The sequence below is a fragment of the Gallinula chloropus genome (genome assembly GCF_964237585.1).
Source record: "Gallinula chloropus genome assembly, chromosome: 18".
NCBI classification, from domain to species: Eukaryota; Metazoa; Chordata; class Aves; order Gruiformes; family Rallidae; genus Gallinula; species Gallinula chloropus.
In genome coordinates this window covers 2193860-2211383 of record NC_140103.1, presented here as the reverse complement: position 1 = coordinate 2211383, position 17524 = coordinate 2193860, and the positions used below count along the sequence as shown (strand labels likewise).

Sequence of the window (17524 nt, the reverse complement as noted above, 5' to 3'; positions counted from 1 at the left end):
GTGCAGCCTGGAGAGGCTTGAGGCTGGAGGGGGCATGGTCCCACCTCTGCTGTCCTTGGGTGAGGTGGTGAGTGCCCTGGCACTGGTGTGACCTCCAAAGTTTGCAGGGGCTGGAGGTGGGTTCTCCATCCTTGGGCCCTGCCCAGAGCCTTCCCAGTGACCTCTTCAGAGCTCTCCACTGCCCAGAGGGGTGGAACCACTAATTTATTTTGCTGATAAAGGGGGTTCTGTGTGTCCTGGCTGCTGTAGCTGACACTGGAGCAGCAGGTACAGCTGGAGTGAGAAGCTAGTGTCTGTAGATGATCTGTGAACGCTTGTTAGCAGCTGATTGCTCTTGCACTGTGTTTTCCTGTAGTGGTTTGCTGTAAATAGGGTGTAATCCCTTAGCACCCACAGCCACGCTGCTGTGCAGATGACACCATACACTTGGCCACAGCCAGGCCCCTGTCCCCAGCATCTCCATGCAGCCCCCCAGACAGCAGAAGGGTCACCCTTTGCAGACCCTGCTTTGCTCTGTTGCAATCTTGATTAAAAGGTGGAGTCTCTGGAGTCAAGGTGCATACTTCCCTTGATCCCTGTTCAGGAAAGGCTGAAGCTTCAGCGCTGCGTGAGGGGTTGGTGGGCACTGGGGTGTGCCTGGAGACCCCTGTCCAGCCACCCAGGCAAATAGGATTTGGTTGCTGTCTGTATTTATGGCAAGTAGGGGTTGGAAGAGGCATCGCTGTGCCACAAGAGTGAGATGGTTTTGTGGCTGAGCACGGTGACACGGGCCCTTGCCCTCTGTCCTTGACTTGTTGTGTGCTTCATCTTCCCAGTTAGAGTTACCTGTAAGGGTGTGGGGAGATGTCTCCTACCTTCATGTGTTTTGCAACTCGTAGATGAAGGGCAGAGATTAGTAATTAAAAGTCCTGCTGCTGCCATCGTTGGTGTTCCTGGGAGCGCTCAGCCCTCCGCTGGCAGGACCTGAGGTGGCCTCTGGGATGTGGTTACACATAGGCGGCTGTGTCCTTCCCAGAGCAAGACTGGTGGTGACTTTGGATGCTTCTGGAATATTTCCCATGCTTAGGTTTGTTTCAGGGCTGTCTACAGCGCTTGGAGCTCAGTTCATAGCAGTAAATACATTAAAACACCCACTCTTGTCCAAGAGCTTGGTAGATCAAACCAAGCATTAGACAAAGCTTTAACTAACCAGCTGCTCACTTGAAATAAATATTTATTGTGTTGTGAATGGAGTGAAGAGTAAACATGTGTCCCTGTTTGTTTATGCTGTGAGGATTTGCTTCGGTGGAGCAGATGTATTTACTCCCCCCTGTGAGCCTGCTGGAAACTCCCCGCGTTGCCTTCCCCGGCGATGGGGATGTGTGGTCAGAGCTGTGCTGGCTTCAGGTGCAGGACCTCAAGTGACTGCTCAGCTCAGGGAGGGGACGGGGACATGGGTGGCACGATTGGGCCCGGGGGGTGATGGCCCCAGGGCTTGGCCGGTGCCTTCAGGGGAGCACTGCTCCCTTAGGTGGGAAGGCTGGGACAGGGGGAAATGAGGATGCTGCGTGTGTTCAGCCATAGAGAGACTGGCACCAGCGCTATCATTCCCCCCACAAAGAGTTTATCTCCCTGATATTTTGTAGCAAGGCTCTGAATCAGCTTTAGGAGCACCACTGCCCGTTTTCCCCCATCCCTGAGCACAGCAGTCAGGTTGGTTGAAAGGATGGAAGAAGGGGCTGAGCAGCAGCTGCCCAGATTGGGGTTCTGGCCATCGGGGCAGCGTGTGGTCACACAGCATGTCCATGTTACATCCCTCACATAGGTTTTCTTTGTGCAAGGTGATGGACACAGTCCTGTGCAGTAAACCCTTTTTGAATTAGAAGATGCCAGAAGTGCAGAGGATGAGCTCTGAAAGGAGGGAACATGGCTGTGTTTCCAGGCAGAGGAATGCCCAGCACAGCTCCACAGGGGAACTGGGTGGCAGTGAAGGGTCAAGGACTGGTCACTGGGCTCCATCCTTTCTCACTGGCTGCCCAGGACCCAATTGCTGCCCCTTGGATGCTCTCCTTGCACAGCTCAGCACCAGCGGTGCTGACACGTAGGTGTGCCCTGACACTCCTCCACCTGTACCCTACAGCCCTCCCAACCCCTGGTGTTCTTCACCTTTGCATAAAAGCCCAGCTGGACTCTTTGAAATAAGCAGTAATCTTATTACCTTTATCAATTCAATCCTCTTAAGGTTAAGTCAATCCTATTAATCAGGCTTGTGATGTGGAGAACCTTATTATTTCAAAGTCAATCTGCCGTCAGTCAGTTAACGATACTGGGAGTGATCAGCCCCAGCCCGGAGGGGTGCGTGACCCGAGCGATCCGTGTGGGGCCACACATCACCCTGCCAGCTCCAGCTGCAGGTGTGTCCCCAAGACACAGGCTGGAGGACCTGCACCAGGATGGGGAGGGGCACAGCCCTTCCCGGGTGGGGATGGGACACGTCCTGCGAAATGTCCTTGGTGATAACGTCTCTGGAAAGACTCTGCCAGGAAACACTCCTGCTCTCCCCACTGCCGTGCCAGGCACTGTCTGGCTCCATCCTGCTGCGTCCTGGGCTGGGGAGCTGGAGGAGGGAGGCATTGCCCAGTGACTCCCACCCCCAGCACAAGGACTGGTACCTGGAACCCCTTCAGAACTGGGATGGCTGATGTAGATGGACCCCTCGCCCAGGGGAGGTGGGATGCCTTGGCACAGTCAAGTGGAAATTGGAAGCCCCCCTGGCCCAGCAGCATGCACAAGGCCGAGGGCTGAGGTCTCTGGGCAGGCAGGGTTGTTGGTCAGATGTGTGTTATCTGTCTGCTCTGGCTTCATCCCCTGTGAAGAAGCTTTTTCTTCCCATACTTTGAGTTTGGGCAGTGCAGTTAGTTGCTTCCTTGGCCCTGTTGACACAGGCTGTGAGGGGTTGTTTTCTTGAGCAGTTGTTGGCTTTTCTCTTGGTAGACTTCAGGCTGCCCCCGTACTGATGCTGATGGCAGTAGCTTCAGACACCCTCTGACATCACACAGAGTGGTGTGGGGTTTCAGCATGCTCACTGCCAGGGCATCACCCCAATTTCCATGGCGGGGGGCAGGGGAAGCTGTGCCTGGAGCTCAGTGTGTGAAGCCCCAGTGGAAACAGGGATGTTCTTAGGCTACACTACAGGTAGATCAGGATGGAGACACGTGAGGGGCAGAGGCTCTGGCCAGTGCTGCTGGCTGCCCTGAGCAGGCAGGGTGGGTGCTGGGGGAGACATGCAGCTGGGGGTGACCGTCTGAAGGATGCTATGGCTGAGGATGGGGAGATGAGCTGTGGAGCAGTGCGGGCATCCCGGGCGGAGAGGAAGCAGCAGCACTGGAGGCACTTTGAGCGAGCCCTGAGGTGGTGCTGAGGGCTGTGCCTGATGCTTGCTGCAGGGTCTGGGCTGCCACTCCAGCAGCCAAAGTCCTGGGAGCGTTTGCAGAGGACGGGAGGAGCTCTCTGGGGATAGCATGTGCTGCTGTGGGCTCATGCTTGGCTTGTTTGAAACGTGCTGGAAACCAGCAGGGCCTTGTGCTGTCATGCTCTGGATTTATTTATTTGTGAGTCGCTCTTTAGCGGGGTAGGAGCAGCGACTGAAGTCGCACGGGTTCAGCTGTGTCCAGTCTGAAGGAAATAGCCTAAAAATAAACACGGGAGCAAGCCTGAAGAACACTGCCACAGCCCTTAATTTTTACTGTAGACCTTTTCCTTCCCCTCTCGACTCCGATGTAATGAAATAAAGCATCTTATTTTCTTCCATTGCCAGGGGCCCTAACTAAAAACAACCCCCCACTGATCTCTGCTGCTCAGAAACAGGGACTTTTATTGGCTTTAGTTATTGCATTTTATTCAGAGCTTTGTATGTGGGTGAGTGAGGCCCCCGGAGGGATCCGACGAGTATTTGCATTCCATTTGTGTCTTCCGAGTGCTGCTGCTGGTGTACTTAAGGCAGAGATACCAGACGTGTGATCCAGAGCTGATGTGGCTTATTTCTGGGGAGGGAAGGAGAGATCTGGAAGACAGCCCTGGGACAGGAACTGCGGGATGTCATGGGAACTGACCCGTGGCCGAGGCTCCTTTCCCAGCGGCCGCTCACACAGGGACACTGGCTGTGGGTGTTTTGATCCCTGATGTGTCTCGGGGCCGGGTCCTGCAGCTGCAGGAGGCTGGACCTGCCGGGGACTGTGAGGGGCCCTGGCCTGAGGGATGCTCTGGGGTATCCTGGCTCTCACCTGCATGCCCTGGTCGGTGAGGGGCTGGGTTTTGCCACCTTACACCCCAGCGTGGGGTGCTGCGCTGTGATGGGGCTCTTTGGGATTCCAGCAGCTTTCCTTTCCGCTTGGGAAACGAGGGATCCGTAGGGAATAACGACCGCAGCTGTGGCTTCAGGGGATCTTTTCTGGCTTTGCCTTGAGTCCCACGCTGGAATTTCGCATCCTTTTAAATTCTAGTGAATTCTACAGATCAGCTGAAATGAGGGAGGCTCAGTTCTCACTGGGGAAGCTTGGCCCCTGGGTTTCTGCTCGCAGTGGGGCCGTGCATCACAGCTTGGCCACTCATCCCGCGGCAGCCAGTCCTCTGCTGACAAGAAGGGGGGATAAAGCAAACCCTTGGCTAGGAGAAGCTATAAAACTCGGTGCTCCTGAGATAATTAGTATGTTGGGAAAGTGACAGGAAAGAGAATCAAGCAAAGCCAAGGTCAGCGGCTGCTAATTAAGAATCAGCACCTTGTGTCAGCCTGAGCTGTGGCTTGGAATTGAAACAGACCCCGGGAGAGCCCCAGGAAGATAAAGGTGATAGAGTTACCCAGATAGCAGCTAGTGGGATTTGAGTAGGGGTTTAGAGTTTCATTCCAACTTGACTGATAAAAGGGGCAGAATGAGAGGAACTCGGGGTGGGGGAGGCATGTGCTTTGCTTCCAGGAGGGATTTCTGCCTCTGCAGCTGCCGGCGTGTTGCAGACGTAGCAGGATGAGGAACGCGATCCTGAAATAATAGAAGGGATTTTTTTTGTTTTACCCCCAAAGCTCCTTCTTTGACCTTGTTGGAGGCTCTCTTAAGAAGGTCACAGCAGTGTGTTGGTCCCAGCTGCTGTCTTGTGGGAAGGAGGGTGCTGCAGAGACACCAGCCTTCCTCCCCTGTCCCTACGTGGGTGAGGTACCTGCCCACCGCCTGGATTGTCTTTGGTGGGGCAGAATGAAGGGCCTGTGGATTAAACGATTTGGATCTGTTGGGTTCAGGGGGAGCTGTTTGTGGAACCTTGATTGGAGGCTGAGGCATCCATGTGAGAAGCGGAACGGAGCTCAGTGTCTCCTCTGCAAATCTCATGGAGAGCAGCTGGCAGGGAATGGGACCTGCGAGTCCCCCTCTGAGTCCAGGCTGGGCCACGGGCCTCAGGGAGCTCCCGGAGTGGTGTGGGGATGGCAGGGACTTGGGTCCCTGTGCAGGAGCTCTGGGGGGTCCTGCTGTCCCTGCCAGGTCACATCTGGTGCGGTCACATCAAATGAAGGAGAGTTGCTTAGTGGAAGGTTATTGCTGAGCAGATGACTTTGGTTTGGGGGAAGGCAGTGTGAGAGGTGCCCTTCGCTGTGGGAGAGAATCTCTGTGTCGGTGCTGTGCTGTCTCCTGCACAGGAAAGCAGGGAGGGGTTTCATGCATGTGAGTTACATGGTGCTGGCAGCCTGTTCCCCTTTGTCACTGGGGTCCGGGTGGATTGGTGCTGGGTGGGAGGAGGGTGACCCTTTGGGCACCCAGCACAGTAAGGAGCTGGCAGGGACGCAGAGGTGCTCCCTCCTTAGCAGCACAGGGAGCAGAACCCGAATACGTGTTCGCATTAAACCCCTGATGGCATCGCTCCTGCAGTAGTGTTCACCAGGCACGCCGGGTACCACACCACACAGTGGATTGTCGGCAGAATGCACGGGGAGCAGACACGGACTCTCTCTGGAGTGCTGGTGTTCCATGAGAAGCCACGGCTTGGTAGCCCAGGCTGATGCACAGGGTCTGCTCCTGCTCGCCCCTTCCATCGCTCTGCAGCACAGGGGATTATAAAATCACACAGTAGTTGGTCGTGTGCACATCAGACCAAAAATATGCCCCCAAAAATACGTGCTGTGGTGCTGGGGTTTCTTCCCATGAGTACTAAGGAACGTCTGAGCATCTTGGTGCGTGTTGCAGGCTGGATTCTCAGCCCTTACCTGCAGGCATAGCTCAGGACGTCTCAGTGTGCTCCTCCTCTCATGTCACCAGTGCAGCTGGACACCAAATGCAGCCAGGTTAACAGCAGAGAAAAGGTTGTGCTCACAAAACATGGGGCTGACAGGAGACCCAACCGCAATCCAGCACCGACGGAGGGGCGAACGTGGCACAGGCCTGAAATGAATGAAACGTTGGGGTGCAAAGGTGGTGGCTCCCCAGAGATTTCCTTCTCTTGTCTCTGTGAGGCTGGAGAGACGGGATTGAGGCCAGGCTGGCAGTGATGCAGCATCTCTGCTCCCTCTTGTGCCTTACGTTGGGGAGACCTCTCTGGAGACGGGGAGGCTGCCCGCTGTGCTGTTCAAAGCGTCTGTCGGTGCATGGTGACCCACCATGGGCTTTGCTTTCCAGGATTTCTTGACTGACCTGATGATGTCTGAAGTTGATCGCTGTGGTGAGAATGAGCATCTCATTTTCAGGGAGAATACACTGGCCACCAAAGCAATTGAAGAATACCTGAAGCTGGTGGGGCAGAAATACTTGCAAGATGCCTTAGGTACGTACAGAGCGTTGGCACATCTCACTCAGGGGGGTCCTCCTTGAAGCTGTGGGGTGCTCTGCCCAGTAGAGACCATCAGCTGGGCCCTGATGGTACAGCAGACACCAGTGTTTACCTGCCATGACTTCCTCTGGCAGCGTGACCCAAGCCCAGGCCACAGCCATGGCTGCAGCGGGCAGCTCCCTGCTCCCAGGTGAAGGTCACCGCGGAGCTGGCGCTCTGATGGGCTTTCAGAGGAGATAACACGTTGATATTTGAAGGCGTTCTGCTGCCTGCCAAGTCTTGTGTCTCGGCACTGGCAGTGTCACGGCGGCTGATTGAATCCTTCCCTGATTGCACACCCCCGCCAGAGATGCTCCCCCGGTTCCTCGCAGCACCAGTGAGTCAGATGAAATCTCCCCAGTTACAGTGATGAGTTGCCTCCCGGATGGCACTGGGAACCCTCCTGGTGTTTTGGGGTGGGTTTTTTTTTTAAGTGCTGGCTATATTTATGGGTCTAAAAATATTTCTCTTGATGCAAATGAAAATAATTAGAGCTTCTGCTTCTGGGCAGGTCAGGAAGGAATCGCTGTGCTGCTGTGTGCAGCCAGCACAGCACGAGGATGGGGAGAGGCTTCCTTTGAAGCGTTACATCTGAACCTCAGAGCCTAGATTGGATCCACATCCTGGCAGTGGGATGAGCAGGGTTTCTCTTGAGCTGTACATTTCTCAGTGTGTTGGGTTGCTGCTAATGGGTTTGTGTAACGTCAGTGAGGAGCAAAGTACTGTAAACACTTCATTAAGATAATAACCACAACGGCGGGGAAAGGGAGATCGCTGAGCAAATCCTGTCAAACCAAGAGGCAGCCCACAGGAATAGGAAAAGGAATATTATTCATTTCTGCCTTGTAATGCTCTCTGGTTGAAGGCCAGTCTGTACGTAGATTACCTCATGAAATTGCTGAAAAAGCCAGGAGATGAATGACAGCAGAGGAGTTGGAACTGTTCCCCTTCCGGGGCTCAGCGCGAGTGCTGCGAGCCGGCCCCATCTAGGACAGGAGGAGCCTGGGGTTGTCGCTCGCGGTTGGGGCCCCGATTCTGTGTAGGCCTTTTATCAGTGAGATGATTCATCATCTGCATGTCACAAGGTAGCACAATACAGCACGGCACTTGCCTTTAAACTGTGAAGCAGGAGCAAGTCACAGGGCTGGATAATAGCAGTGGGCATCACCTGGAGGCGAGCGGAGAGGCCCCAGAGCATCCTGGCAGAGCTGGAAATACAGCGGAGAGGCTCTCCAGTGGGTAATTGAAACCTGTTTTGGCAGTAGGGGAGGAATGCAGACTACAGTGGGCAAAAACCAGGAGGATGGGAAAATCTGAGAGGCACAGGACTTAGGAGATGAGCGAGCCAACTGGAATTAAAGGAGAATCAAAGCAAACATCACCTGGGTCCCCACCTAAACACTGCCTCTTATTCCCATCCCCTAGTCCCCAGACACAGATGTGTGCTGGCTGGGATGGAGAGCTGCCATCCCCAGCCAGATATGGAGGAGGCAATGTGAAGCAGCCCAGGCAACAGGGCTCCATGCCCTGGTACCCCAGTGTGAGAGGTGGCTCAAGACCTTGTGGCTGGCAAAGCAGCCCCACAGTGTGAGTCCCAGTGAGGGTGAGGAGCAGCCAGGCAGCGAACAGGAGTGCAGGGACACCCAGAGCAATATTTTCATTTAATTTGGTGGGATGTTCAGCTCAAAATAAACCAAGTAGATTGTCTCTTTCCTTTAATTACCTATTTCTCCTGTGAATCACTCTGGCTTGTCAGCGCCAGGGCACAGTCTGCAGTAGCAGGCCATCCTACAAATAACCACAGAACTTGCCAGCATACTTCCTACTGGATTAGCCCCGGGGAGCGTCTCTGGCACTGGTGTAATGGTGGGTTGGGGCAGGCTGGGGAAGCGGGTGTTTTGGCAGAGGAGCTCTGATGCAATAGCCCATAGCCATGGAGGCAGAGCTGCCAACTGGGGAAGAGGGATGAAACGTGCTCCTGAGGAGCGTGGGTGCCTTTCTGTGGGGTGTGCTGTGCTGTTGGTGAGCTCCCAAGGCAGCATGGGCTGCTCCTGGGTCTGCTTGGAGATCTTGAGGGCTGGCTGGGGCACAGCCTGTCCTGGGAGCTGCCACTGCCTGCTCTCACACCCAGATTCACTGAGCCAGTGTGACAGGACAGAGGGCACTGGGGCTTAGGAACACAATTGCCTAACGGCTGTGACTCTCACATCTCCAAAACCCATCACTGACTGTCTGTTTTACAGGGGAATTCATCAAGGCACTGTACGAATCAGATGAGAATTGTGAGGTGGATCCCAGTAAGTGTTCATCTTCGGACCTTCCTGAGCACCAGAGCAACCTGAAAATGTGCTGCGAGCTGGCCTTCTGCAAAATCATCAACTCCTACTGGTGGGTATCCCGTGGGGACCCCATTGCCTCCTTGCCTCACAGCCTGGACTAGTTGGGGCAGACCCAAATGTGCAGCATTGATGGGAATAAGGCTGTTGTGTCGTGCTCTGGCAGTGGCTGCTAAGTGTGGTTGTGTTCATGGTGTTACCCGCTGCTCAGCCCCAGGGATGCAGAGTCCAGAGTCTGTGAGGCTGTTATGGAAGCTGCCTGAAAGGGGGGGTGGAAAATGGGCTTGGGACTCTTTTTAAATGGAGAAATTAGAAGAGTTTCTTTCTGCTTCTTGCTGACATACCCAAAGGCTCTTGTCCTGATTGTATGAGAAAATGGCCGGTTTGACTCGCTGCTGGATTTGCAGGCTTCCTGCTTAAAAGCCTGGGCTTAGTTTTTATTAATAAATTTAGTAGCAACTCTGTTGTGGCAGAGCATCAGCTAAGGATGATATCAGAGGAAGGAAGTCTTGGATAATAAGGATTTCACATTTTCTTTCCTATCCCAGCTGTTGTGGTGAGGTCTGAAAACTCATCATATGTAATGTCTCAGGATACTGAGTGTGCCCTCCCCCAAGCCCCAGGAGGGAATTGCTTTTCATGGTGCTGCTTAGGGAGAGGACAAGCCCACTCAGACTGCACTTACCTACTGCAAACAAGCAAAGGTTGGATTTCCTTACAGGTATCCTCTACCTTACCCTGGGCCAATTAATATCACTCCGACACAGAAATGGTGTTTACCTGCTCTCCCAGGAGGGATTTGCTGCTTTTCCCCACCAGTGGGTTATATTGTTTGAATTAATGTCTCCCTAAAAGTACCCAAAGCAGCACTGAAAGGTGACTCACAAAATAGGCTTGAAAGGCGACCTGAGGTGAGGCAGGGAGTTTGCTCCTCCATGGGAGGCCGGGGCAGCCGAGCGGCTGCTGCGTGGATCCCCCTCCGTCCTTTGTGCGCAGCGGTTCGAGGGATTAATTGGGTTGCTGAGTGTTGAGGCTTGGCCAGAGTATCCTGACAGCAAACGGTCGCGCTCGGAGTCGAGTGCCAGAGCGGGGCTCATCTGCTGGGGAGCGTCAGGGAGAGGGAAGAGGTTTACAATAACTGAAAATTGTTATAATTATGACATAATTTGGACATCTGGAAAGTTCCGGTGTAAGCAGAATTGCAGCATGTGGAAGGAAGCTCGTTACTGGAAAGTTGGGTAATGAATTATGGGCCCGTTTGTCACAGAAAGGCAGCTAACTGCATTCTATGCACTGGGACACAGTGAAAGCCTTCTGGGCTCCCAGGCTGTGTCAGTGGGCAGTCCTCACGGGCTGTGTGCAGCCGGTGCGGACGTGTCCGGGTTACTTTCCAGTAACAGGACAACCTGTCCTGATCATTCAAGCCTTAAATTGCTTAAAGGATTCTCCTGTTTCTGGGCAAATCCCGTGAAGTAAAAGGGCTTTGTTCGATTGTGTGGAGCAAGCCAAAGACAGGGGAGAATTCATCCAGCCAAAGATGCTGGTTAATGTTATTTGTAAAGCACAGGGTGAGTGTGAAGGCATGGAGCCAACACAGAGCGGGATCTGAGCCTTGGATGTGAGGGTGGTGGATCCCTGGCCCAGGTTGCCCAGAGAGGTGGTGGAGACCCAATCTCTGGGGACATTCAAGGTCAGGCTTGATGAGGCTCTGAGTGACCTGACCTAGTGAAGATGTCCCTGCCAAGCTTACACATTCTGTGATTCGCCCAGAGCACCCTGGTGTTCACCCAGAGCACCCTTGTGTTCGCCCAGAGGCCTGTTGGTGCTGGGCAGCGTGCAGGACCGCATTGTTGGCTCTGAGTGCTCCGCCATTTTGGAGCCTCCCACCTGGTTCATGCTGCTGCCTGACAGTGGATGGTGTCTCGGGCCACGCAGCTCACACGGCTTCTCTTCCCAGCTCTCAGGAGGTTCAGCTGTGGGGCAGTTAGTCCCTGGGAGGGGGGCAGGGGTGCCAAGCCAGCTGATTTGGCTTCTCCTGGAGAGTCCCTGCAGCAACACTGGGAAACAGGCCTCTGGAATGGCTGTTTGTTAAGGAGATTTATGGCCTAAAATGGAGGCTGACCCCTTCCCAGTCTGCTTTGTGCCAGCCAGCTCTGTGGGTACACAGCTCCGGTTTAGAAACAAGGACAGTAGTTGCTGGCTGGGGCAGGCTCTGGGGCGGCGGGGGGAGCTGTGTGCCAGGGACCCCAGGGACCAGTGGCAGTGCGGTGGGACCCACTGCCAACCCAGTCCCGAGGGTGGGAGTAGCCAGCTGAATAAATAATGTCTGCTGGGAACAGGATGAGGTGGGAGCAGGGAGCTGGGGAGGGCCAAGCACAAACAGGCAGCAAGTTCTCCTCTGGCGATAAGGGCTGCTGCAGCGAGCGGCTGCGGGGCCCTGGGGAATTCTGGTATCCGGGAAAGCCAGGCTGACGTCTGTGCAGCTACAAGGCTGGAGTAACTCCAGTGGGGCTCTGCGTTTGTACTAGTCACAGTGGGATTTCATCCAGGTGCTTGAATAGGAGTATTACAACGTGTGCAGCTCCCTCCAGGCACCAGTAGTGCTGGTGACCCCAGTACTGCTGGCGTTCCTGCCAGGAGGGCCCCACGGTGCTGTGTTTCTTCAGGAGACACTCTGCACATTGGTGGCTGAGTTCTCCTGGTGAAGTTCCCCGTGACCCAGCCAGCTGCCTCGCTGTGAGCTGCTTTGCACGGGTCATTTCATACCTCTGCCTTCCCAGCTGCCTGGGGGTCTGGCATCCAGCCCCACCAGGACCATTAGTCAGATGAAAGCTGCTCCTCTTACAATTTGACAGAGCAGATTTGCTTTTTCCTGAGCAGTTTGAGTCTCATGATGGATACTCAGCAAAAAGCAAGGACAAGACGTGGCTGGTGTGGGTAGCAGTGCTGCCTTGGATCTGCAGGGTGAGGGTTGGGGTGTGTTTAAACATGGGCCCCGTGTTTAGTGACTGCTGTGTGGCGGTTTGAACACCCTGGCCATGAACTTGCTGTCCCTACATGTCCTTCTGTCCTTTCAGTGTCTTCCCAAGGGAGCTCAAAGAAGTTTTTGCCTCATGGAGACAAGAATGCAGCAACCGAGGCCGCCCGGACATCAGCGAGCGACTGATCAGTGCCTCCCTGTTCCTCCGGTTCCTCTGTCCGGCCATCATGTCCCCGTCCCTGTTCAGTCTCCTGCAGGAGTACCCTGATGACCGCACCGCACGCACTTTGACCCTCATTGCCAAGGTCACCCAGAACCTCGCCAACTTTGCCAAGTAAGCCAGGGTGCAGGAGGGATGGGGCAGGTCTGGAGAGGGGAGTCCCGCCCCGGCCGCTCCTTTCCTCCATGGAAAGAGCCTGTTTGTTCCCCTTTGGCTTTCCCCCCACGTCTCTCTGGGACCCATTCCCTCGCTCCCGGGTCAGGGAGATCATTTGAGTTTCCAAAACAGGATGTGTTTTATGAGCAGGAAAACAGGCTGTTCTGACCACGAGCAGGCTGGGTGGTGTTGGGAACGCCCCAGCACAGCCTGGTGCTTTGTCTGGTGACGGTGGGGCAGTGCCCGCATCCCACTGGAGGCACCAGCGGGACTTGAGCCCACACCAGAGCAGTGCTGTGCCTAGCACAGGAGCTGGCCCTTCCCTCCGGGCTCTGGGACCTTCCCTGCTGTTAAAATGCTGTTGGCTGAACTGGGAAGGCATGAGAAGAGAACAGGGACACTATCAATTTCTAACTTAAGCCCGTCGGTTTGATGGAAACAAAGCGAGAGATTTCTGAAAATCTTCCCACTGGCTGCAGCTCTGAGCTCCTTATCCTGAGCTCTGATAACAGAATGATGAGCTTCCCGAAACGTGAATGGACCGTTTCCATCTAAAGCTTCTTAGACTTGGAAACTAGCTCAGTACACACGCTCCCCGTCAGGGGTGCGCACACACGCACGCAGCTGGAAGACATACAAGTGTGTTACACTAGATGACAGAAATTCTCCATATTCCTGACCAATCCCTAACTAAAGGGGTTTCAGATTTTTTCACTGCTTTGCAGGAAAGGCACTCTAACTAAGCTGACATTAGTCAAGCCGAAGGGATCAAGCTGAGCTGTCCTGCGGATGGCACGCAGCCAGGCCGAGCCTTGCTGGCACTGGCACAGCACCAGCCACTGCTGGTACAGTTGAACCACAAGACCCTCCCTGTTGTGCTCTAAATAAGACATCGAGCTGTGAGTGGGAGTGCTTGGAGGGTGGGAGGGGGTTGCAGGAAGCTTGAGGGGACACACAGACTGGCCCTGGCTCCCCAGGAGTGGTTGTGCTGGAGCAGGAGCAGCCGGCGCTGCTGGGGTTAACCTCAGAGCCCTTGGGAGAGAGCAGGGTTCCTGTCACCCCATTCAGTGGGCTGCAGTCAGTTGATGGTGCTTGGTATCACAGTGTCTTTATTTCCAGTGACAGGTCCTGTTTCTGGAGGCTGTGCCCTGACCCAGCAGTAAGGCACACTCCGCTGCCAAGAACGGCTTTGTTTCTCTAGCTTTCCCCTTCCCTTCCACTCTGGAGATCCCCCACTGGTGAGGACTTAGCTGGGTTAGGCTGGATTTCATTCTGGTTCCATGATCAGGGAGGTGCACCAGGTGCCTACTGGCATCCCGGGGATCCCGAAGGCTTTGAGGGGTTCAGATGCCAGAGGAAGGCTCTGGCATATCCTCACCTGCCCGTGTGCCCACCTGTCCTGTTGCCTGCACTTGTGTGTGCAGGGCTGAGCTGACATGCGTTCTGCTGTCCCTGTAGGTTTGGCAGCAAAGAGGAATACATGTCCTTCATGAATCAGTTCCTGGAACACGAGTGGACTAACATGCAGAGATTCCTCCTGGAGATTTCCAACCCCGAAACCATCTCGAACACGGCTGGCTTCGAGGGCTACATTGACCTGGGCCGGGAGCTGTCCACTTTGCACTCACTGCTCTGGGAAGTCATTTCTCAGCTGGAGCAGGTATCCAGGGGGAGGATCACAGGGGCAGGCTTTGGGGGGAGCCCAAAGGTGTGCCACACCTCACACCTCCCCGTGCCAGCAGGTCCCTTAGGTCTAGTTGTGCGCAGCGCAACTGTTACTCACCCTGAGCACGTGCTCAGCCCTCACTGTGCTGCAGGAGTAGCTTGTTCTGTACATCCTTCTTTGGGGCAGGTGAATCTAGCTCTTCCCCCTCCTCTGCTGTTTATTTTTTGGGGGGTGAAGATGCAGGGGTAGGAGGTATGAGAAGGCAGAGCCCCTGAACAGCAGGATTTTGCCTGTCCCAGCAGATTCAAAAGGTTTCTTTTTAATTAAAAGGATTTTTGTTCAGAGCCCTGGCCCAGGCCTGGCTCTAGCTGGCTTCATCCCTGTCTGAACTTTGCTAATCACACTTGCTTTCTCTGCCCCACTAATGGATCCTAAAGGCACTTGTCCTGGGACATTCCATAGCCTCAGCAATGGGGGTAAATGATGGAGAAAATGAATGTTGTGAATGGGATTCACTGAAGAGACTGTCCAGCAGCTGGCAGAGCCCACAGTTCTCCAGTGAAAGTAGAAGATGTGGGGAGTAACTCTGCTCTCTCTTCTGCCCAGGGCACTGCAACCAAGCTCGGGCCTCTGCCTCGGATCCTGAGGGATGTCAACTCTGCTCTCAGTAACCCAGCCTGCGTGCAGGTCTCGGTCACGGCCGATCACGCCGCGTCCACACCCAGTGCTGGCAACAGCATCTCTGCAGGGCTGCAGAAAATGGTGATCGAGAATGACTTATCTGGGTAAGAGCCTCAAAGGGGCCAGGGAAATACTGAATATCCATTTACTCCCAAAACCTGGGCACCTGCAGGCACAGGCAGGACAGGGAGTAGCGTGGAGCTGGCTGATCCATTGACTCGACCTTCCGATGGAGAAATGATGCTGACTGTAGCTCGGCCCTGAAGACAGACAAAGCCGTGGCGGCAGCGCAGGGACATGGCCCCATCCCGGGTGCCTTGAGAGCCAGAACTGGGGGTGTGGTCTGGGAAATGGAGAACTTGGCAGTTCTGGTCTCAGCTGTAGAGATGTGGCTGCAGAAGCAAAATGCTCATCCTGTGAGGGCCTGTTTGTGCCAACCTCAGCATGATGGGTATCGCTGTTAGGTTCATCAGGTCTCAGAGTACACGGGATTTATAGGGTTGGCCTTGCCCATCTTTGTAAGATGTAGGGTATGTGCTGAATTCACTGAGATCCAAATCTGGACATATTTCTAACTAAGCTTTAGAGGCCTAACAATGAATTCCAGCCTACTCTGTCCAGTTTTGGGAGTGCTGTGTGTTCTTAATGGCGAGCAGTGATTCATGGATGCAGTCACCCAACGTGCTTTTTGGCCTAATTATGTACAGGGTTCCATTCATGGGGAAGATGACTCCGCTGCAGACCTATAATGTTTCTGTTTGTGGAAAATGAAATGGAGCCCACACAAATTGAAAGACTGTGCTAGTAAAATAGTATGTAAGGGGAAACTACATAATATTTAACAGTTTAATTAGGAATGAAAGGCAGCAATGGGGCTGGACTCGCTCTAATCAGAGCTTTCATCTCTAATGCTTCTCAGCGTGAGGTACAATTATTTAAATCTAATGCTGTGGAGGCTCTCTGACAATATGCTTGCACCCAAATACTTGCTTACAATGCACCATCTTTGATCAGCAGTGTACTCACATTAAGCTACTGCAAAGCTCTTTCTTCCTGTCCCCGAGCAATCAATACTGCGCGAGGGTGTGCTACGGCAGGAGGAGTGGGTGGGCAGCCTGCGGTTGTAGGCTTTAGCCCTGCTCTCAGAGCTCTCCATCTGACCTGTGGAGGCCCAGCGTGGATCGGGGGGGGTCCCTGCTGTACAAGGGGCAGGCAGCGTGCTGCCTGGGTACAGAGCAGGGCGCATGACGGTGGTGTGGAATCCAGCCAGTGGGAAGCCCAAGGCACAACCCGTGCTGTCAGGGTGATGAGCAGATCCAGCCAGGCAGGCAGAGCCCCCGAGGTGCCTGCGATGCTCTCACCACACACACGCACTCCCCAGCTCCCCTGCCTGCTCCTGCAAGGCTGGCCCGGGGCTCCCCTGCACCCTTCCGCCCTCCCCGCTGCCCTGGCACAGCCCCTCCCCAGGCCCACCCTGCCGCAGGGGCTGGGTGACATCCCCACCCCATGCTGCGCCTCGCTGATTTCTTCTGAGTGATTTGGTTCTCCTGCAGCATTCACAACTCTTCTTTTTTGTTTTGTTTTCCTCTCCTCTTCCTTACGCACTGACTTCCCCGCAGTCTGATAGATTTCACACGGTTACCATCTCCAACCCCTGAAAACAAGGACTTGTTTTTTGTCACAAGGTCTGCTGGGGCCCAGCCCTCGCCTGCCCGAAGCTCCAGTTACTCAGAGGCCAATGAGCCCGACGTGCAGATGTCTAATGGCAGCAAGAGTTTGTCCATGGTGGACTTGCAGGACAATCGGCTCTTGGACAGTGGGGCCAACGCGCCCGGCACGGCTGACTCCCTCAATGACAGTCAGTCGTCCCTCGGGCAGTTGCAGGGCGTATGGACCACACGGACTCAGCAGAACAGCGTGACGGGCATGGCCACCGTGCGCCGGGTGGGCCAGACCCCCACCACGCCGAGCGGCGAGAGCGCGCCGGGCCGGCCCCAGCTCCTGGCACCCCTCTCCTTCCAGAACCCCGTCTACCAGATGGCTGCCGGGCTGCCGCTCTCCCCCCGCGGCCTGGGCGACTCCGGCTCCGAGTGCCACAGCTCGCTCAGCTCCCACAGCAACAGCGAGGAGCTGACGGCCAACAAGCACGGCTTCGCCGCCCCCGCCGCCAGCGAGGACTTCACCCGCCGGACGGGAGAGCTGGCCCGCCGGCAGCTCTCGCTGACGGAGAAGGGCGGCCAGCCCACCATGCCACGGCAGAACAGCGCCGGACCGCAGAGGCGGATAGACCAGCCGCCCCCGCCGCCCCCGCCTGTCACCCGGGGCCGGACGCCGCCCTCCCTGCTGAACACGGTTCAGTACCAGCGACCCGCCAGCGGCAGCATGATGTCCTCCTCGCCGGACTGGCCCGGCAGCGGGGCTCGTCTCCGGCAGCAGTCCTCCTCTTCCAAGGGCGACAGCCCTGAGATGAAGCAGCGCACGATGCACAAACAGGTGAGTTGGGGGCTCTGCTGGTTTGGGGCGCTGAAGTGGCCGGGTGGGGTCAGCCCGTGGACATTGGCTGGTGGGAAGCGCTGTGGCAGGAGGGACCGGCACGCTGGCTTTGGGCTGCCCCATCAGTGCCGGCCCTGTTGCGTGTGGGGATGGACCTTGGCTCTTGC

The 17524-nt window shown here is 55.3% G+C and overlaps 1 protein-coding gene across 2 annotated transcripts in view; it reads left to right on the top strand.

Annotated features, from left to right (window-relative positions):
• DAB2IP (DAB2 interacting protein) overlaps window positions 1–17524 on the top strand; it is a 44992-nt gene that overhangs the window by 17938 nt on the left and 9530 nt on the right. Inside the window, exons 5-10 of one of the 2 annotated variants that reach the window (XM_084272648.1) lie at window positions 6636–6780; window positions 9069–9213; window positions 12239–12475; window positions 13976–14177; window positions 14790–14968; window positions 16550–17357. In XM_084272648.1, the coding sequence (XP_084128774.1) occupies window positions 6636–6780; window positions 9069–9213; window positions 12239–12475; window positions 13976–14177; window positions 14790–14968; window positions 16550–17357 (1716 nt within the window). Of the gene's footprint in view, window positions 1–6635; window positions 6781–9068; window positions 9214–12238; window positions 12476–13975; window positions 14178–14789; window positions 14969–16483; window positions 17358–17524 lie in introns of both variants that reach the window. The other variant, XM_084272647.1, reaches the window with a different exon arrangement.